Source organism: Centroberyx affinis, unplaced genomic scaffold, assembly GCF_046629955.1.
Source record: "Centroberyx affinis isolate AG114_WGS23_722 - 3 ecotype Tasmania unplaced genomic scaffold, CSIRO-AGI_Caff_v1 ptg000428l_1, whole genome shotgun sequence".
In the NCBI taxonomy this organism is placed as follows: Eukaryota; Metazoa; Chordata; class Actinopteri; order Beryciformes; family Berycidae; genus Centroberyx; species Centroberyx affinis.
This window is the reverse complement of record NW_027279092.1, coordinates 255706-278005: the sequence shown is the minus strand read 5'-3', so window position 1 is coordinate 278005 and position 22300 is coordinate 255706. Positions and strand designations below refer to the sequence as shown.

General features: G+C 46.2%; 1 protein-coding gene across 1 annotated transcript in view; it reads left to right on the top strand.

The window, feature by feature from the left end:
* The window catches only part of LOC139642038 (low-density lipoprotein receptor-related protein 1-like), an 88217-nt gene that overhangs the window by 36893 nt on the left and 29024 nt on the right, over positions 1-22300 (top strand). The window contains exons 7-34 of the mRNA XM_071516734.1: positions 3116-3278; positions 3832-4054; positions 5141-5330; positions 5991-6134; positions 6286-6522; positions 6687-6867; positions 7419-7641; positions 7907-8096; positions 8235-8357; positions 8663-8803; positions 9340-9465; positions 10435-10551; positions 10674-10754; positions 10865-11032; positions 12792-12974; positions 13157-13354; positions 13529-13774; positions 14110-14307; positions 15686-15890; positions 16186-16350; positions 16630-16874; positions 17866-17985; positions 19425-19652; positions 19930-20104; positions 21038-21132; positions 21288-21437; positions 21601-21741; positions 22162-22287. Coding sequence (XP_071372835.1) covers positions 3116-3278; positions 3832-4054; positions 5141-5330; positions 5991-6134; positions 6286-6522; positions 6687-6867; positions 7419-7641; positions 7907-8096; positions 8235-8357; positions 8663-8803; positions 9340-9465; positions 10435-10551; positions 10674-10754; positions 10865-11032; positions 12792-12974; positions 13157-13354; positions 13529-13774; positions 14110-14307; positions 15686-15890; positions 16186-16350; positions 16630-16874; positions 17866-17985; positions 19425-19652; positions 19930-20104; positions 21038-21132; positions 21288-21437; positions 21601-21741; positions 22162-22287 — 4782 coding nt within the window. The remainder of the gene's footprint in view (positions 1-3115; positions 3279-3831; positions 4055-5140; positions 5331-5990; positions 6135-6285; positions 6523-6686; positions 6868-7418; positions 7642-7906; positions 8097-8234; positions 8358-8662; positions 8804-9339; positions 9466-10434; positions 10552-10673; positions 10755-10864; positions 11033-12791; positions 12975-13156; positions 13355-13528; positions 13775-14109; positions 14308-15685; positions 15891-16185; positions 16351-16629; positions 16875-17865; positions 17986-19424; positions 19653-19929; positions 20105-21037; positions 21133-21287; positions 21438-21600; positions 21742-22161; positions 22288-22300) is intronic.

Here is a 22300-nt window from a genome sequence, read left to right as displayed (position 1 = left end):
GCACTGACTTATTTGGACTCAGCTGTCACCTATATTCAAAGAGTGCCTGTCCTTTCTACTTATGGACCCAATGCAGTGCTCCTTACCTTCTGTTTTTGTCCATCTTTTCCTTTTACTGTGTTTTGTTTTGTCATGAGTGGGATCGTGTCACGGTGCCCGTGTCGTCAGGATTTCCTATCCAGACAGCCAATCACCTTTCTGAATCCCGTCCTGCATATGAGGCACTGGCAAGTGGATTGTCTGAAGGGATTTATAGCCTTTTAAGTAGGGGTTATATGTTAGGTCCCTATGGAAAGTCATAATCGCTGAGCTCCGAAACTATGCTGTTGAGAGGTCACAGAGGTCTTTGTGCAGATTATTGGGATCTTCTAGGCACTGGGAGGATTATAGCAGGGGCATGATGACGCTTCAGATCTGCTTAGCTCTGAAATATTAGCGCTGACATGCAAATAGAGGAAATAACATTGAAGTGCAGATTCTGTGGTGCTACTCTAGAGTCAAAGAGCTAAATGGGTTGTAGCCCTGTACCTAAATAGCTATGCTCCTTGCACAGGAACAAAGTTTGTTTGTTTGTGTGTGTGTGTGTGTGTGTGCATGCACATGTGTGTTGCCAGTAAGACCCCCTCAGTGTGTGAAATGTTTCCTCAGAGAGAGTAGTGTGTAGTAGGTGGTAGGTGTTAAGGGCAGGAAGTGGCAGGGGTTCTGAGACCAGGAGGGGAAGGGGGGTTGGACGACGGGGGGTTGGACGACGAGAAAGGGGTGGGTTCATTCGGTTTTCCCAGCAAACTTTCCACTTACGAGAAACTGAATGAGTGGGAGAGAGAGTCAACAGACACACAGACTGGCTCTCTGCACAGGGGCTCCACTAGTTGTAGGGTTGCACAACCCAATAGTCACTGGGTTGCACAACTGGCCCTCTGCTCTATATCTGAGGCTAATCAATGCCTTGTGCGGCCTCGCTTCCAGCTGGAAGTCTTTAGAGGAGGGCTACGGTTTAGAAGTGATACCAATGGGAGTATCAGTATTCGTAGCTCCATGACCAACTTTCCCCGTCGTCAGAATCTTGGTTCTGATGTTTGTGAAACAGCTTGGACTCTTGGACTTGCTCTCCTGGGCATGTTTTTTATTAGTTCTTGTATTTACAGTTACCTCCCTCTGAATATGAGATGGCCAAAGCCGCTGCTGATTGTCAATGATTGATTTTGCTGCTTGGAGTCGCACCAGAAGTTTTAACGTTGTGAAATAAATTTGGTTTGTTTTATTTCTTTTTTTCTCTCTGCCTCTCAATTTCTCTGTCAGCTCTATCAGTGTCTCTCCCCCTCTCTCTTTCCTTCCCTCTCACACACTCCACTAGCCCTTCCCCCACAGCTGCCCCCCTCTTTCCTCAGCTCTGCTTGTATTGTAGCAGCAAAGCATCAGTTCCATGTGGGGCAGGCCTTTTGAAGCTCTGTGGATGTTGGGTTTTTTTTTTTTTTGGGGGGGGGGGGGGGGGGGGGGGGGGGGATACATTGGGCCCAGATGTCTGCATGCTCTGTTGGGGAACTTGCTCTGGCTCTGTCTCTGAACAGCATGGTTGCCATTGTTGGGGCCTCCAGCCCAGAGGCTTCCTTTATGAATGGTCAGACCCTGCAATCCAGAGCGCCGGGACAGGCTGACTGCAGCAATCACTGGCTCACTTAGGATGGCGGGTGGGGGCCCGAGGGAGCCGAGCAAGTGCGCATCCCAACATCAAAGTTGTCCCGTGGATTAACTGGAGAGGCAACTGTGGTGATATGAGTGGCTTTGATAATGTAGGTGTGTTTGTGTGTGTGTTGTGTGTGTGTGTGTGTGTGTATACAGTGTCCCGCTTTGAAAGGAAGCGCGGTGGCAGCTGTTAAAACACAAGGCAGTATGGGAGGCAGTGCGTCTTCAGGCTCCCTCCCTGCCCACAGCTGGGTCTCCTGCACCCACTATCAGATAGACCGCAATTGTCGAGGAACACAAGGGCAGTCGGAGTGAATCCTCCACACAGTCTCCAGTGGTAACAGCCTCAGTGATTCAAACCACTAATGCTCGGGGTATATCCGGAATAAAGGTCCTCATTTTCAAGGGTTCCTCTTTCCATCTCCTTCAAGTTGGCTTAGTAAGCAGCAGAGTTGCAAAATTTCAGTGTGGAGTTGCAACAATAGTTTGTGTCCTCATGAGCGATATTCAGATAGATTCCTAAAATGCCGAAGCCTCACATATCCTGTTCTTCTGCTGCCCAGGATTAAAAAAACACAAGCTGAAAGTATCTCAAAGTGTTAATTGTGAAATGAATATGTATTGTATCTCTTCAAATATATTGTGTAAAGTTAAACTCAGAGTCATGCCACATATCCAGAGATTTCATGAAAAGGTTATCTGTATTGAATGTCTCTGAGAATAGCCAATTTGGTGGGTTTATTCAATTATTACCTTATTGCTGTTCTTTCTTGAAGGGCAGTGCAATGGGCCATCCCTGTTTTATAGAAATTGACATTGTATCATCCTAATCTGTTTTGGGCTATTCCATTCAAAGTCGGCACATCTTTGTCCCTTTTGTACAAAGTCTTGATTTAGTATGTCCAGTGAGTGAGTGAAGCATACTTTAGTAGTTTTACAATATACCCTCAGACTTGCCCCTGCTGGGTAGTAAAGTGTTAATGTCGGTGTCTCGCTCCCCAGTGGGAGGCCAATACGCTCTGTTCTCGGTCAACTCCGCTGATGGGAGTTCAGCTCCGAGAGTGCAGGCCAGGCCGTCACCTCTCTCTCTCTATCTGTCACTCTTTCTGTTTCTCTCTCTCCTTCATGCCCTGGTCGTCTTAATCAAAGACTAGTGGGATGCCGGGAATGGACAGCCTGCTAGACCCGCTAGAGCAGCAACAGGACACAAGCTCAATTAATCCAGTGTTATTTTTTTAGCTCGAGAGAGTGGGGACTGGAGTGGACAGTATTCTTTTTTTTCGGGAAAGAAAGTAGATAGAGATATCATACCATAACATGAGAGAAGTATACTGGTATGGGTACATGATATCTGTACTGTAAGTGTACTGTATCCCCACAATGCTTACTTAACTCTCCTCTCCTCTTCTCCTCTCCTCTCCTCGCCTCTCAGATGTGGAACAGATGGCTATCGACTGGCTGACCGGAAACTTCTACTTTGTGGATGACGTGGACGACCGGGTGTTTGTCTGCAACAAGAATGGCCAAACATGTGTGACCCTGCTGGACCAGGAGCTGTACAACCCTAAAGGCATCGCCCTGGACCCAGCCATGGGGTCAGTGTCCTGCCTTCCACCCTTCATGACCCCACACTGCCCTCTATACTGTTATTTGGCAACGTCCTAGAGGAAAATTCCGTCTATGATCAGACAATGTGCTGACTAAGCAGCCGGTCAGCGATCGAAGCACTTCCTCCAGATGGAAAGACAGACAGATACTTGCGTGCTATGTACAGCCGTGCAAACGCATGCAGACACGCACGTAGACACACGTGCACATACGCACACAAAGTATGATCACTCAGTTCCCTGATACTGACAAAACAACAGCTTGCATCTTATAATGTTCCTTTTTCCAAAGGATCACTTCTCCATTTTTCGTTTAATGTTCGGGAAATGTGTGTCCATGTGTCATCCATGAGAGGTGACTATAGTCTGCTCTTAGTGGAATAAAGTTGAGAAATACTGTAATATTTAAGTTGAGTATCAATATGGATGTACAGTCATCCAGTCCCTTGGGTCCTATCTTTTCTTCTTAGCAGATTGCATCACTCCTTCTCTCCTGTCCACCTTAACATCCATCTTGTTTTCTCCGCCTCTCTCGCTACAGCAAAGTGTTCTTCACAGACTACGGCTCCACGCCCAGGGTGGAGCGCTGTGACATGGACGGTCAGAACCGCACCAAGCTGGTGGACAGTAAGATCGTGTTCCCCCACGGTATTACCTTGGACCTGGTCAACCGGCTGGTGTACTGGGCCGACGCCTACCTGGACTACATAGAGGTGGTGGACTACGAGGGCAAGAACCGACACACCATCATCCAGGGCCTGCTGGTGAGGATGGAAGGAGGGATGGATGGATGGCTAGATGGATGAACACAGAAACACCAATGCACACAAACACACACACACATACACCTAATGATACATACTCCTGTTTGTTCAGCTTACTTTAAAGATTTGAGCTCTTGGGCCCCTCCCAAACAGCAATAAACCCAGCGTCCCCTTTGACTTCCCAGTCTTCCCTGCCATAACGCAGAACATCTGTTATTCAAATCTGTCTCATCACTGATTTACTCTCATCATATTTTGAGACTGTACTGTTCTTTTTTTTTTTTTGTTCCAGTTGTCCTCCTGTACATCTAGGCAAAAAGAGTCGGTCCCTCCAGGGGGATAAGTCCTTTTTATTGCCTTGATTGATATTACTTAAAGAGTGTGTGATGTTCCTGGCTAGTGCCTCTCTAAACATATTAGTCTGGCCTTAGCGAAGCTTGGCTCAGGCTTATAGTGGAGTAATGATCTTAATGAAATCAGGACTGCAGTGGTGCGGGGGGTGGGGTGGGTGGGTGTGTGGGGGAGGGGGGGGTTAATATGATCCCAGCCCATACATCTTTCTGACAGTAGAGGAGAGTTCCACAGAACAGACCCTTATAAAACTAAAGCCTCTCTCTGTTTAACAGCAGATGGGAAGTTGAGCCACCATGCCGCCCTGTGCCAAGTTTACACAAACATGCTCTCTCTCTTTCTTTCTCCATCTCTCTCTCTCTCTCTCTCTCTCTCTTTCTCTCTCTCTCTCTCTATCTCTCTCTGTCTGTCTCTCTCTCTCTCTTTCTCTCTCTCTCTCTCTGTGTCTGTCTGTCTTTCTCTCCCTCTCAGTTGTTCAGAGATTTCTTCACATTTTTAGGACCTATCAGAATCTGTTTTATGCTGATTAATGGTTTGGGAGGAAAGGTCCAACGTGCAGATTTTGCCAAGCAGCATGCAAGATAGAAATGTGTACACAAACAATATTATACAAGCCATTAGTCATCCGCTATGAGCTGTTTTATTAATAACGTCAGTTCTCAGAGTATTACTTACTTTGATTAAACTCAACACAACTTTCAAACTTTGCTCCTGTGTTGTTTCTGTGCCCTTCAGATTGAGCATCTATATGGCTTGACTGTATTTGAGAACTACCTGTATGCCACCAACTCCGACGAAGGCAACCTCAACCCCAAGACCAGCGTGATCCGAGTTAACCGCTTCAACAGCTCGGACTTCCAGGTGGTGGCGCGGGTGGACCGGGGCGCCGCCCTGCACGTGTACCACCAGCGCCGCCAACCTCCAGGTACACACCCAGGACGGGCACAGCCTGGCACCAACCAGCACCGACTGGAAAAAGTCCATTTGATATGGGTTATAGCCATACCCGCTGGTTCCAAGCTCAGCAACTCACTCATTTATTCACTCACTTTTAGAGCTGAATCAAGAAAAAAAATTGAAATCGCAATATGAACTTCTGCATTTTCCAAATCGCAGAGGCTGCAATTAATTGCTTAAGAGAGAGAGGTGTCCAAAATGGATTTCTAAATAAGGTATTTTAGGGCTCTGGGTAATTTTTGGTCCATAAATCAAGTACAATATTGGTGAAAACCTTTCATCATACTCAAACTCAGTAAATCCTGCACACTGACATCTATTTTTATTAACAAAATCCCTTTCTTTAAACAATTTATAAGTTCTAAAGAATTTATGACAAGAAAAACGTGTGATGATATGAATCACAGATTAAATCACAATTGAAATAATCTGTCAAATAATTGCAGTTTGATTTTTTTGTCAATATCTTTCAGCCCTACTCACTTTGCACCAATTTCACTGGTTCCTCCCTTGTGTGCTTCGTCTCATCCATGTCCATTGATACCATTCAGGACAATTCTGATTTATCTGCGGTATGCCGTTGTGTAACTGTGTCACATTGTTTTCGTGCCCCTCTCTCCTCACCCAGTGCGCAGCCATGCATGCGCCCTGGACCAGTTTGGGAAGGCTGGAGGCTGCTCTGACATCTGTCTGCTGGGCAACAGCCACAAGACTCGTACCTGCCGCTGCCGCTCTGGATTCAGCCTAGGCAGCGATGGCAAATCCTGCAAGAGTGAGTATGGTAGATGAGGGCTGGACTAGATATGACAAAGACGAGCCCTTACTCTTATTTCAGCAATGTATTGATGATTGTGATGTGATGATGGTGACAGTGATGATAAAAAGTGACACTGATGCAATGAGGATTTCTTTTCCCTCGGCAGAACCGGACCATGAGTTGTTCTTGGTGTATGGTAAGGGTCGTCCTGGAATCATCAGGGGCATGGACATGAACGCCAAGGTGCCTGATGAGTACATGATTCCCATTGAGAACCTGATGAACCCCCGAGCTCTGGATTTCCACGCTGCCAGCGAATTCATCTACTTTGCTGATGCTACCAGCTACATCATTGGCCGACAGAAGATAGACGGCACAGAGAGAGACACTATACTGAAGGAAGGTAAGGATGGAATGATAGGTTTGCATAGGATAGCAGACGCAAGGGTTACTCTATAACCACATCCTGGCTATTTCTGTCTGAAAAGAATTCAGTAAAGTTATTCATCCATCAAGCCATCCATCCTCCAAAACGTTTTTTAATCTCTCCTCTCTTCCTTGTCCCAGGTATCCACACAGTAGAGGGTATAGCGGTGGACTGGATGGGAGGTAATCTGTACTGGACAGACGATGGCCCTAAGAAGACTATCAGTGTGGCCAGGCTGGAGAAGGCCTCTCAGACCCGCAAGACGCTCATCGAGGGCAAGATGACTCACCCCCGTGCCATTGTAGTGGACCCCCAGCATGGGTGAGACACTGGGGGGGACAGGCAGTGCATCAAACCATCATTTGAGAAATGACCAGCATTAGTGGTGTATTTTTCCCAGTCATTCATTCAGTCCTTTAGACAAGTCATTTGGACTACTATATTACAGCCCAGAGATAAACCATTAACACTAATAGCTACTATAGATCAAGATAGGCTTTTGCTTTTAGAAGAGTTTGTGCAAATATTGATATTTTAATCTATGATATTCTCTTAGAAAGTTATTGGTTATTTAGTATTAATATTGATAATGTTTGGGTGCTGCGGAGTGCAGCCTGTATGATGGGAGAAGAGAGTTTGTGTTCAAATGTCACTTTTACTTGTGTACTTGCACTGTAGATTTTTGTTATACTCAGCTATGTTGGTGTGTTGGTATGTCTTTGTGTGTATATCTATAGGAGTTTTCAAAGCATTTTTGGGTATTCCTTCCTCTATTTTGTTGTGAGACGTTCTATCAAACAGCATCAGAAGTCAAAGCCACTTCTTCTCATAAGCCTTTTGAATGTGATGACATCTCTGTCCCTCTCTTCCAGATGGATGTACTGGACAGACTGGGAAGAGGATCCCACGGAGAGCAACAGAGGGAAGATCAAGAAAGCTTGGATGGACGGTTCCCACCACCAAGTGTTCCTGACCAGCAAGACGGTGCTGTGGCCTAACGGCTTGAGTCTGGACATTCCCCAGGGAATCCTCTACTGGGTGGATGCTTACTACGACCGTATAGAGATGGTTTACCTCAACACCACTGCGCGTAAGGTTGGTAGTGAATATATTTAGGGGGAATATATTTAGGGAGTAGTATATTCACAGTTGGTGAAGGATATACCACTCCAAATTATTCTGATTTAAAAAAAAAAAAAAAAAAAAAAGGTCAATCCCAACGTTTGAGCTATAACTTTAGATTTTCATAGTTTCTTGCAATTTAAGTATCTTTGGTTTACTGGGACACAGGTGACACTGAGGTAATGTTTTGAGACCTGACCCCTCTCACTGAGTGTGCTGTTTCCTGATTGGTGGCCAGATGGTGTATGAGGGACCGGAACTTAACCACGCCTTTGGCTTGTGCCATTACAAACAATTTCTGTTCTGGAATGAGTACCGCGGCGGCAGCATCTACAAACTGGACCAGGCCACCAAGACGGTCACCTTGCTCCGCAACGAGAGGCCACCCATCTTTGAGATCAGGGTGTATGATGCACACCAGCAGCAAGGTATGTCTTCTCATTTATTCTCACCTCACGACAAGTATCAGTATATGATAAGTATATTAAATATCCTGTGTTTTGCCCTTCCAAGTGTTTGATCAGCTGTTGAACTACCTGTCTCCTCGGTTTGTCTTTGTTTTCTAGGTTCCAATGCGTGCCGAGTCAACAACGGTGGCTGCAGCAGTCTGTGCCTTGCTATTCCCGACGGCAGGTCCTGTGGCTGCGCTGACGACCAAATCCTGGACGTCGATAATGTCACCTGCAAAGGTACTTAGCAGCGTCACCAGTAGAAGGGTTCACCAAAGATCGATCTGGGAAGTTATGGAAAATTCATTACTCAGCAGGAGCTGAGTCCGTTGAAGAATACTGGACTGCACTTTCCATTTGAATTCTACACTCACCATCTTTGCCAAATCTGGGGAAAACTTTCAAAGAACCTCCACCAATATTGTCGTAACTACAAAAGATACCAAAGCTGACCTACGCACCACAAAGCTTTGTTGTGTTTTGCCGTTCAGCCCGTTTCTCAATAACCCCTCTGTTTCTCCTCCTGCCCCGGCTCTCCTCTCCAGCCAACCCCTCCTACGTGCCCCCGCCTCAGTGCCAGCCTGGGGAGTTTGCCTGTAAGAACAACCGCTGCATCCAAGAGCGCTGGAAGTGCGACGGGGACAACGACTGTCTGGACAACAGTGACGAGGCCCCCGAGCTCTGCCGTGAGTGTGCCACGTCATCACCATGGTTACGCAGCAACACATAGATAAACAAATTCTGTTTAAGAGCGCAAGCTAACAAGAGCCGACAGAGCGCTAACTGTAGTTTCCAAGATTGTCTCTTTCCATGCGGTGTAATGTGGCTATAATTTCACTGGCCAGCTTTCTCTTCATCAGGAGATAGTGAACACCAGGGACTCGTTTTTGTCTTGAATGTTCTTCCCTTTTTTATACTTGATTTGATGTGACATTTTTAGAGGATGCCAGAGTCATTTGGCCGGCTAAATGGTACAATATCAAATACAGAAGAGCATTAGAAAACCAATTATCGTAGTGTTTTGTTAGCTCAGTGGGCTAAGACACATGGCATGTACTCACAATGTGGTACGTTCCAATTCGGCCCATTTGTCGCAGGTTATCCTCTATCTGCCACAGCTTTTCTCTCTCACTGTATTTTCTAATACTTAGAAAACAAGAAACGACATAAACAGGTCTTGGAAAAAGAGGTGATGGTGTTTGCTTGGTGTTTCTCTCCCCAGACCAGCACACCTGCCCTACTGACCGATTCAAATGCCAGAACAACCGCTGCATCCCCCTGCGCTGGCTGTGTGACGGGGACAATGACTGTGGCAATGATGAGGATGAATCCAACACCACCTGCTCTGGTATGAAAAAAGTTTTTTGTCGCTTAGGGCCTAGAGAGTGAGCATTTCAGTCTTCACTGCTGTTTGTTTGTTTGTCTGTCTGTCTGTCTGACAGTAGGATATCTCAAAAACCAATAAACACACTTCTTTGAAATTTTGTGGACAGATAGGCCTTGGGCCAAGGAACAATTGATTTGATTTTGGTCGTGATCCAGATCTGGCATTTCCACTGTTAGATGATAAACATTTTTTAGCCATAACTATGAAACTAGCAGAGATGGAGACTTGATTCCAAATCCTAAGGGTAAGTTTGCAGGGTCAGTCGATTTAACATAAAATTTAAGTAATAGGAATGATGTCATTGGGTGTAACAGCAAGTTGGAGATTTGTTCAGTGTTCAGTGCCTTCTAGTTACTGATAATATGACTTCAGAGAGAGCATGCAGGTTGAGAGAGGAGAGGACCAAGGGTTATGAACACTGAGGATGAACTAAACACTGAGGAACGTCAGACTAATAAACCTGTGAACAGGTGGACAAGTTGGGATCTGTTAGTTATGAGCGAAACCAGTTAAGATCAGTACTGTGGATGTCAACAAGATTTTGCAAACAGTCCAGGAGGATGCATTGATCAACAGTATCAAAGGCTGCAGTTGAATCAGTGAGACTGGGTTGAGAGCACTGGTCCTTGGATAATAGCATTTGTTACTTTTATTAAAGCTGCTGTACTGAGGCCTGAAGCCAAATTGAAGGAGGCTATAGATAATGTTTGAATTAATAGAGATAAAGTGAGTGCACTGCTTTGTGAGCTACAACTATTTTTTTAGCATTAGAGGAAGGAAGATTGTAAATTCATCTGTAATTTGTCAGACCTTTAAGGACGAGGCTGGGCTTCTTTAATAGCAGTGTATTTACTGCTAGTTTGAATGAGTCAGGAGTAAGGCAGGACGTTTTACAACACTAAACCTTCTTAGTCCTGCTCCCCCCATCAGCCCGCACATGCCCGCCCAACCAGTTTCACTGTGCCAGTGGCCGCTGCATCCCCATCTCCTGGACCTGTGACCTAGATGATGACTGCGGTGACCGCTCTGATGAACCAGACTCCTGTGGTGGGTCTTTACTTTACTTTCCATTGTTGCTTTTGTTTGAATGGCACATGGTTTGGTTTTGAAATGACAAATGTTAGTGTGTTCATCTTATTTTAAGCCTCCTCTCTTGCCTCCTTCCCCAGCCTACCCAACCTGCTTCCCTCTGACCCAGTTCACCTGCGCCAATGGCCGCTGCATCAACGTCAACTGGCGCTGTGACAATGGTGAGTGACGCCGTCTGAGGCTTCCTTCTCCTTCCATGAAGCTGTGTTTGAATGCAAAGTAAAACAGCAAAATCACCTGTGTGTGTGTGTGTGTGTCTTCCCATGTTCAGACAACGACTGTGGGGATAACAGTGACGAGGCAGGCTGCAGCCATTCCTGCTCCAGTGTCCAGTTCAAGTGTAACAGTGGCCGCTGCATCCCAGAATACTGGACCTGTGACGGCGACAATGACTGTGGAGACTACAGCGACGAGACCCACGCCAACTGCACCAACCAGGGTGAGGAACAATACTGTGCCAACCAGCCTGAAATGGCACTGTCATAGGCTTTATATTGCTAAGGCGTTGTCTCCCCTCCCCCAATGCTTGTGTAGACAAAGATTGTGTTTGTGCCGTGTCTTAAATTACAGCTCTATAAAAGGAAGACAGTTGACACTAGACAGTATATTTGCCGTTGCTTTATATTTTTGCCAGTTGTACCTGAGTCTCGCTGTCATCACATTATGTGTGTATTGTATTTCACAATGTTTATATGTTGCTGTTTGGAGTTGTCGAGAGGTTGTCAAAACGCAGACTGGCGCTACTTCCTCCCAGCCCTGTTTTCTTCTGCTCTGCATGCCTCTGCCTGCCCTCTAACTTCCAGTTATCATTTAAAACACATCCTCTGTGTTGCTGTGCTACAGGACATGTTTATGCTTTGTGGTTAGATGAGATTTGAGCCTGTTTTAAACACAGCCACACACAACAATGAATTTCTTCCTTAGGCTTGTGCAAATGGGACAGATGTTTTGACACTGCTGCAGTGATATGAATGTTCATGTTGAGAGGTAAAAATAGCTGCTGGCCTATGATGGGCTGCTGTGGGAGGTTCACAGTTGTGTTGGTTAACCGTGACAGAGACAGAGTTTGGCCACAGCTGTGCCAGAGGTCAGGTCAGGATCCTCTTCGACCGCTCTTTCCTGTCTCCCATATGTCACTCTTTCTTCTGCTTTTTTTTTTTTTTTAGCTTTATTTTGGGCATTTCTGCTTCATTAGTCACAGTAGAGAGAGGGACAAGAAAGAGAAGAGGGGATGACATGCAGCAAAGGGCACAGGCCGGATTCAACCCATGTCACTGCAGATTAAGGACTTAGCCTTAATGGTACGCGCTCCACCGGTTGAGCCACTGGGGCGCCCCACTCTTTCTTCTGCTTTTGATTAGGTCTCAAAGAGGTTTGCATTGCTTTGCAGTTGGCCTGTCTTCCTTGAAATGGGAGAAGTGTGTATAAAAATTTAGAAACATATCAACTCGTGTATACTGTGTGTGTTCTGATGGTGTACGTACTGCTTGGTCCAGGCAGATTCTCAGCCCATGCCTGGCGAGTCCCAGCACACAACTCTGGACCCAGCATGACCTGTTGGTCTAATGAGCGATCTGTGCTGTGTGTGTGTGTGTGTGTGTGTGTGTGTGTGTGTGTGTGTGTGTGTGTGTGTGTGTGTTTGTGGGCACACTGGGCTTCCGTCTGGAAGTCATTAGCTGTGGAAAAAAAGCAATACTATTGCCTTACCCTCCCACATATTGTATTGTAAATGTCCCAGGCCCATTTCCTGCTTCAGCCATGCCAAGTGCTGACTTTGCCATGAAGGGATGACAGGTCGTTATACCACATCCTCAGCGGTGCCTTTAATCTGCCTGTGACATTAGTCAATGAGCTGTGTGGACATCAGAACTGGCTGCTTGTCATTGTTGTTTGACTTGGCCCCGTGTCAGGTAGTTAACTCAGTGTCCCAGTGTACCTACACACCAATTAATGACTACAATGATGTCTATTCTTTCGCCTCTCAGTGGCGCTCCTCTTAGATTTTGGCTAACTGTGTGTGGTCCGTCTCATTCCTGTTTGCTAGTTGTGATTCTCTTCCTGTGCAACCAACCAGTCTGTTATTTGTTAGTTGCTGACGGTGCCTTGTGTTTTGTTGCTCCACCGACGCTGGCTAAGCTGCGTTCTCCATCTCTGCTGTTGGCTGACTATCATATTCTCGCTTCCCGTTTTCTCTCCAGCCACTCGTCCTCCAGGCGGATGTCATGTAGATGAGTTCCAGTGTCGGATGGACGGCCTGTGCATTCCCATGCGCTGGCGCTGTGACGGGGACACCGACTGCATGGACCTGAGCGATGAGAACAACTGCGAGGGCGTCACCCACATGTGTGACCCGGCGGTCAAGTTCAGCTGCAGGGACTCTGGTGAGGATGTTTCATCAGGTCAATTTACCAGGGGTCAGGAGTGATGAGCTTTGCTGACAGTGGATGGAAATGGTGTTATGTTGGGACAAATAAATTAAAGAGATAAATAGTTTAAAAATGGATTGTCTATATGACTTTATTGAGATGTAATGCTTAAGGCCTGTATCCTCTGGCCCCCTCAGCCCGCTGCATCAGCAAGGCCTGGGTGTGTGATGGCGACAGCGACTGCGAGGACAACTCAGATGAGGACAACTGTGAGGCGTTGGTGTGTAAGTTGTCTCACCACGTGTGCGCTACCAACGACTCCATCTGTCTGCCCGCTGAGAAGCTGTGTGACGGCACTGACGATTGTCCCGACGGCTCTGACGAGAAACTTTGCGGTAAAGCACTCTTACACACACTCACACACCTGTCACTCTCAATCTCATTTCCTTCACCTGACTCAAACCGCGACACATGAGGATGTCAGTCCTCCTGGTTCTTTCATCATGTACCTTCTATAGTGATATTCAAAACATAACTAGCTGTATCTCCCCTCTGTTTCTTCTCCGCAGACCTGTGCTCGTTGGACAACGGCGGCTGTAGCCACAACTGCAGCATCATTCCCGGAGAAGGCTTCATGTGTTCTTGCCCCCTGGGCATGGAGCTGGGAGCCGACAACAAGACCTGTCAGATCCAGAGCTTCTGCGCCAAACACCTCAAGTGTAGCCAGAAGTGTGAGCAGGAGAAATCCAGCGTCAAGTGCTCCTGCTATGAAGGATGGGAGCTGGAGGCGGACATGGAGAGCTGCAAGAGCGCTGGTGAGGAAAAGGATGGGAGCGGGGTTGAGGTTTGGATTTGGTAAAGAGACCTTTTGCACGTCAGATGGAGAACATAAGTTTTTTTCATTGTACTACAGAAGTAGTAATATATAATATATATACTAATATATATATTTTTAACAAAAAGTGGGCAGTACATGTCTCCCCTCAGTATTTCTTTTCAATTAGATAGTAGGAAAGGGACAGAGAGGGGGAGACAACGCTGAGAAGGTTCTGGCAGGATTTGATCCCAGACCAGCAGGGGTTTGTGTGGATCCAGTGGTGAGAGATTTAACCACTAAAACCACCTCTGGGTACAAATTCTTTGCCCTCAGATCCCTTCAAGCCCTTCATCATCTTCTCTAACCGCCATGAGATCAGGAGGATTGAGCTCCACAAGGGGGAGTTCAGTGTGTTGGTACCGGGCCTGAGGAACACCATCGCCCTGGACTTCCACCTCAACCAGAGCACCCTGTACTGGACTGACGTGGTGGAGGACAAGATCTACCGTGGGAAACTGTCTGAAAATGGAGGTGAGACAGCTAGCTACTGTAGCGTCCTCTAACTACAGGTTATGCAGGATACATGGGGGTGGTAGACTACAGGGCCACTTAAGCCTCTCTCATTTCATATAATAATAGGATGAATTTTCAATATAGTCTTTTTATAAGTAAAATTAAAGCAGTAAAGTGGATTGTTCCCTCTGAGAGAAAAAGGATAATGGTTGGGTTTTTGACTGTGCATGCCCCAGAAAATATGCTCCAGCTAAGCAATTTTTTTAAAAAGCATTTGTGGTCAGCAGCGGTTTGTTTGTGACCCTGACTAAATCTCCCAGGTCATGTCTGGCCTTTCCTGCCTCAAAACCCCAGGTCTCCTTGCCAATCAAGGTTGTGTTCCCAGCACAGCACTTAGGGGGCACACGGAAGGCTTTGTCTCTTCCCATTTGTCTCAGCACTCGCTGTGCGTGACTGCAGCCAAACAGAGATGTAGCGTAGGAGGCACAACACTGCAGTTCCAGTTCCCAGCCCTCCAACTCCACCATAAAAACAGGGCTCCTCAGCAGAGACTTTGTGCCCAACTCATAGATCAGCTCCTGCTGCTTCTTATTGAAGACATTTCAGCATCTTCGGAGCTGTGGGCATACACTGAGTGCTGAGGACTGCCAACAGCTTAACAAAGACTGCCTCCACAGCCCCCCCAATAAAGGCAGCCCCGACTACAGCATTCCAATAAGCAAACTGTGAAGAGTGCCTATCCCTCTCCCTCTAATTACTGCTGGAAGGCCTTGTGAAGAACTTGTCTGATCCTCCTCAGCCAGAGATGATCACACACTTGGGTTTGCACTTAGTTTGCATGGGAGCCAGTTGTTTCTGGGAAATAAGAGAGAGAGAGAGAGAAAAGGGGAGAGAGATATGGTGTTACAGAGGCTTGTTTTCTTAGAAGTGGGGTTGGGAAGATAGTGTTGGTAGAAACCACACTGACATGCACAGCGGTGCGTGCTATGCTCTGACGGATTCCATAAGAGTAAAGAATTCTAAACAATTCAGTGTTTGTCAGGGGTTTGTTGCAGCGAAACATGTGTGCTGGCTGGAGATTTGTTCACGCTGGTCAAAGTGACATGAGGCGAGGCATTCCGCAAGCTGCATTACACCAGCTATTGTTTTTTTGTCACTTATTTTTTATTGGGGAATTGGAATTTTTCTATTTGTTAGTGGTGTTTTTAAGCAAAACACCGCTAACAAAGGGGCTTTAGTGCTGTCGGAATGCTACATAATAGCATCTCATAATAATGTCCCTTTATTTAAAACTGCTGAAGCTGTTCAACTGTCCAATGTGTAAATAAACAATCACTGAAATACTGAGCACACAATCCTAGTTTAAAGTCGCCCCTCTTCCCTGCCCCGCCCTCAGCCCTGACCAGTTTTGAGGTGGTGATCCAGTATGGGTTGGCGACCCCTGAGGGCCTGGCTGTGGACTGGATAGCAGGGAACATCTACTGGGTGGAGAGCAATCTGGACCAGATCGAGGTGGCCAAGCTGGATGGGACCATGAGAACCACCCTGCTGGCTGGGGAGGTGGAGCACCCCCGAGCCATCGCCTTGGACCCCCGTGATGGGTAAGAAACACAGAAGTAGAAAATCTACAACTGTGTTCACCCTTTTAGAAAATTAGAGAGTTGGCAATCTTATAACTAGGGATCAGACAATATATATTGAAATTCAGTAGTACCCCCAGTAATCCCATATTGTGTATCGAATTGTATTGTGAGATTAGCATATCATCCCATCCTTACTTATAACTTATTCCTTTGTCTACTGGCTATGATGTTCTTGATTAGAAAGTAGTCCATCAATTGACTACTGTACACGTCCGTTAAACCCCTATTCACATCCTTTGTTTTCCGTCTGCAGTATTCTCTTCTGGACCGATTGGGACGCCAGTCTGCCCAGGATTGAGGCAGCATCTATGAGCGGGGAAGGCAGGCGCACCATCCACAGGGAGACAGGCAGCGGCGGCTGGCCCAACGGACTCACTGTAGATTACATGGAGAGACGCATTGTCTGGATCGATGCCAGGTAGCATTTGCCACTAGTCACTGAAACAATACACAGAGTGCTCTCATCGCACTGCAACCACCCACTCGCTCACTCATTACCTCACCCACTCGCTCACTCTCCATCTCGCTTTCCCTTTCTTTGCTTACCATTATACACTGTTCATTCTATGTATCTTTTCAAGAAACACAGCAGATGTGAACTGCTTATGTAAAATTTCATACATGATCTGACACACATACCTAAGCCTATGTACACATTGCTGCTGCTATACTTATCTCTACCCTACTGCTTCTCCAGGTCGGATGCTATCTACTCTGCTCTGTACGACGGTACTGGGCTGATTGAAGTTTTGCGGGGTCATGAGTACCTGTCCCACCCGTTTGCTGTCACCATGTACGGCGGGGAGGTCTACTGGACCGACTGGAGAACCAACACCCTGGCCAAAGCCAACAAATGGACAGGGAACAACGTCACCGTAGTCCAGCGCACCAACACACAGCCATTTGACCTGCAGGTTTACCACCCGTCCAGACAGCCCCAGGGTAGGTCACACACATATACAGACGCGTAAATGCTAGCACCCAAGCACCCATATCTCACGTTTACCTCTGGCTGTCAGCATGGCTGGCTGATTCGGGCATAGCGCTTTAACTCAAAGGGCAGCGGTGAAGAGCTCACAGTTCACTGCTGACCGCGTAGATTCACGACTCCAATTCCCCAAAGACAGCTGACCTTTTAGCGCTGGGAGACGTGTTGTCTCTTCACACTGGCAGCAATTTGGACACATCCTGCTGCCTTGTTGATCAAAAGGCCACCTCACTGTTCAGCGTCTCCCAGTAGTTTGGTACGAATAAAACCCTCCTCCTGTGGCTTAAATGTCATGTGTTGATCTCACAGACACGCATGTGATTGACAAGATGGCGATAAGGTTGTCACAACTGTTTCGCAGTATGCTGTCACATTGTACTGTCACCTTGATGTTTGGTAGCCATTGGCTATGGGGTCCCAAGGGTGTGTGGGCAGCAGAGAGGCACTGGGTATTGTGATTGGAGGCAGGAAAAGAGAGATCTCACAGTCTTGTTGATTGACAGCTCCGACCAATTCCCATGACAGTGACGGGGGAATAAGCTGTGTCTGACAAGTCTGGTAGACTGAGTCTTTTCTACACTCTGCCTGGCTCTCACTCTCCATGAGCCCATTGATGGAGAGGTCCAATACATCCAGTGAGAAAATACCCAAGGACTCCATCATTTCAGAATTAGTGTGATAGCCTTGAACTGCTGTCTCACATTAAACTACCGGCTTAGTCTTGTATAAGAATGTATTCTCTGCATGCTTTTTTTAGTCAAGCTCAGGGAAAAGCTTTTTGAAAATATGATATTCAGTGCAGTTTATAAAAAATACTGTGAGCCTTAAAGGAAACACCTCATCTCTCTCTCTCTCTCTCTCTCTCTCTCTCTCTCTCTCTCTCTCTCTCTCTCTCTCTCTCTCTCTCTCTCTCTCTCTCTCTCTCTCTCACTCTCTCTCTCACAGCTCCCAACCCTTGTGCCTCCAGCCCCTGCTCCCACCTGTGTCTCATCAACTTCAACAAGACCTTCTCCTGTGCCTGCCCACACCTCATGAAGCTGCAGCCTGACAAACGCACCTGCAAAGGTAATGACACAACAGATGCTGACACTCATATATATATACACACACACACACACACACACACATTGCTGTCATACATAATCCATGTTTTTGAAGAGCAAAGGACAGGCTCTTTCTTTGCTGGAATCCTCTCTCAGGACTGTCATGACTGGTACGGTGCGCTCCGCTCGCGCGCCTGACATCAGCGTCATTGGCTGTCATCTCTCATGAAAGCAGATCTGATTACATCTCCTCTGTTTGCGCCACGCAGCCTTCTTTAATTTAATTTCCATTTCATTCCATATCAAAGACTGTCATAAGTAATATGTGCTAAAGTCTTCATTTATTGCGGTGTGATTTCATGAGTGGGGTTCATGATAGTTTTAGAGGGGTAGCTTTGGGAATTGGTGTGTGTGTGTGTGTGTACGTGCGAGTGTGTGTGCGCTCTCATCCTCATGTTCCTATCTCGATGTTTAGCAGTCGACAGAACAATCCTCATCTCTGCAGTGTAGATGTGAGGATAATTGGATTAGAGGTCCTCTGATGCATTCCTCATTAACATGGGCATTATCAGGGAGTAGAGTAGAGCTCTAGCCAAACTGGGGCTCTACTCAGAACTGGGTCACATCCGCCACTCAAATAGAGAGTTACAGATATAACTATGGTTCTATGATTTCTGGATTGACTGTTATCACCACCTCCTGATGTGAGGGGAGTCCCAGGAGATTGCCCCCGGTTAAATACTCCCTGCTCCTTTGAGGCCAGAGGGCGAGGAGTCCCTGGCTGGACATTTTGTCCCTCCTGTGCCTGTACCTCCTCGGATCCAAACAGAGGTGCCAATCTTTTGCTTACGGGGCTACTAAAGGAGGAGTCTGCACTTTCTTTACTTTAGTCTTTACTCCTGTAATCATAATTTGCCTGTAAGAAGATAGAAGGGACAAACTTCAGGATAACATAGGTTTATATATACAAGCGAGAGCATTGCTGCCCCATGTCATCCTAGGTCCTACGTGACTTTGTCGGTATAAACACTCGACCTGCATGTGTGCGACATTGGATAATATCCAGTGTTAAGCGCTGCCTCTGGTGGTCGGGAAGAATGAAACGGAGCCGCGCTGTTGGCACCACAGAGCCTTCTCTTCAGCTCTAAGCCTTATCACAAAACCTTTCTTAGAACTAAGAAGTACTCGCAGGTGAGATTAGTGTTAGTCACGAAACTGTATTTGTAGAGCTCTTAGATATTCCTTCCAGCAATGAGAAGTTATTGAAATTCAACAGAAATGATTCAAATCTTTCTCTGTCTGTTTGCCGTCCGCCTCCTTCTCTCTTTTACCTCTCCTCCTTCTCATTCGGAGATTACTTAGATATTCATTCCATTAATAAAAAAGTTATTGAAATTTAACAGAAGTGATTCAAATCTTTCTTACTGTCTGTGTTTGTGTCTGCTATCTTCTCTTCTCCAGAGTCCCGCAAGTTCCTCCTTTACGCTCGTCAGATCGAGATTCGGGGTGTGGACATCGACAACCCCTACTATAACTACATCATCTCCTTCACCGTGCCGGACATAGACAACGTGACGGTGGTGGACTATGATGCTGTGGAGCATCGCATCTACTGGTCAGACGTCCGCACCCAGACCATCAAGAGAGCCTTCATTAATGGCACTGGGGTGGAGACTGTTGTGTCTGCTGGTGAGAACAATCCCAGGAATCTCTGTTGGAAAATGGCGTCTGTTTTTTTTTTTTTTTTTTTTTTTTTTCAATTAAATTTGTATTTATCTCAATAATTTGAGAGCATGTTTCAGCCCAAGAAACTCTTCAAATCCCATAGTATAGTCTCAAAAATACATAATAATCAATCTAAAAATAAGTTGGTTTTTTTGTCCAAAGTCCAGAAAAGTTTACTTTTTGGAGATGGAGGATTTTCATTCAACCCTAATCCTTTCTTTGTGGTTTTGACATTTCCCAGACCTCCCCAACGCCCATGGACTGGCAGTAGACTGGGTGTCCAGGAACCTCTTCTGGACCAGCTATGATGCCAATAAGAAGCAGATCAATGTGGCCAGACTGGATGGCTCTTTCAAGAATGCTGTCATCCAGGGCCTGGACAAGCCCCACTGTCTGGTCATGCACCCTATACTGGGGTGAGTGTTATCTCCAGTTAGTTGGGGCTGCATTGAATTCCAGATGTGAATTCCCCTTCCTGCCTTGTGCTCTTTTGTTATTTTCCTTTACATCTGAAACATGTCTGGGCAAAACTGCGTGTTCACACATTTGGTTGACACTCAGATCACATCAAATGATGTAAAGGTTTCTATGAGGGCAAGTCAGGAGGAACGACAACAAGATAATTACTATATTGTGAGCATATTTCACTGAGGTTGACAAACTGGAAACTCTCTCTACCAACTTTAAGGATTACACAATTTCCTCCTCTTAGCCTATGCTGTTAGGAAAGTCCTCAAATTTCTCTAACCCCTTAGGTTACTGTGTGATTAACAAATACCTTGCTCAACCCACACTTTCTAATAGATTTTATTCAAACTTAAAGCCATAATCATCAAAGGTCATCAAACATAAATTCAAAAGCACCTATTGTTGCTTTCACTTCAGAAGAGTACACTTTAGGTAAGGTTTTCAAGAGATCATTCTCTGGCTTCTTAACACTTCTCTCCTCTGTACTGGCAGTAGCCGCAGATTTCTTCACTCCCTCTTTCCCCAGCTCTGAGGTAAGAAGAGCAGAGAGGAGAGGGCAGAGGGCCCGACTCCTGCCCATGAGGGGAAGGTGTTGTAAGCTCAGTCATGACAGACAGAACTTGCCCAATTGTGGCTGTTGTAGGAGGAACATACTGGGCCCTGAACACTATGCGCTTTATGCTCTGGAAGTGTAGATGCAGCAAATGCAAAGGGGGAAGGGTGGCCTGGCCCAGCTCTGGCTCTCTGCTGTCTCAGGCACAGGTCAGCTGAGAAGCCCATCGTTTCGACAGAACAGCACACAGCGGAGAGATTTTAGCTTTTCATCCACAACCCCTCTCCTTCTATCACTAATCTGTCATACCATGCATATCCCTCCCCAGGAAGCTATACTGGACGGATGGAGATAACATTAGCATGGCTAACATGGATGGTAGCAACCACACCACACTCTTCACCAATCAGAAAGGACCAGTAGGTGAGTGGCTGAACCCCTACCTCTGCAAGCAAATGATTGACTCCAAATAATACTGAATATCTTTTAAAATATAATGCAGAGTCATAGAGTGAGCAAATAGTAAAAAAAAAAAAAGTTTGTTATGCATTAATTATCTATTGATTCTGTCCACCCAGGCCTCTCTATTGACTATAAAAATGAGCAACTGTACTGGATCAGCTCAGGGAACAGCACTATCTGCCGCTGTGACCTGGATGGATCTAAACTGGAGGTCCTGGAGGGGGCTAAGGGCAAACTGACAAAGGCTACTGCACTGGCCATTATGGGTAAGGAGGAAAGCATATTTTCAACACCTTCTCTGATGTGCAAGATGAGAGTTTGTAGTGTCTTTGAGCGAATTTAACACTGTATTACTGTAATCTCAAAATTACATATTAGGTTTCATGCCATGTTAGCAGATAACAGCTGACAACATTTCCCTGCCTTTAGGAGACAAGCTGTGGTGGGCAGACCAGGGAACTGACCAGATAGGAACCTGTGACAAGAAGGACGGGGGGAACTGGAAGGTGCTGCGAAACAACACCTCCCCCATGATGCACATGAGGATATATGATGAGGATGAGCAAAAAGGTAAGAAACAAATGTTAAAACACTGAGAAGAAATGCTATTGAAGTAACAGTGTTTTACTTGTGGTTTCTGTCAGAGGAGGGTCAAATAGCATCTGCATGTACTTTTCATTGCTTGTTTTAGCCTGTAGGTGCTGGATGAGGGAGGTTCCCTGGGTAAGACTCTACAATGAGTGTCCACAAATCTAGACAATAACAGGATAGTATTAGAAGTTTTGGAAAGTCAATTTAGAATACTTTTGTGATTGATCACTTACTTGAATAATGAAATTGCCCTGATGCCAATGTAAAATCAACCTGTTTTGTGCTCCAAGCAGGTTAAAGCAAGCAAAATGAAAAAGAGCTTATTTGCAAATATATCTCAACTCAGGACTGATTTTCTCAGGGTCTAACTGATTTGCCCTCTCTCGTTCTTAGTGGAAGGTATCAACCTGTGCAATAACAACAATGGAGGCTGCTCCCAGCTGTGTCTGCCCACCTCGCCCACCACCTGGTCCTGCATGTGTACCGCTGGATACAGCCTCAAGACTGGACAGCAGTCCTGTGAGGGTAAGACACTACC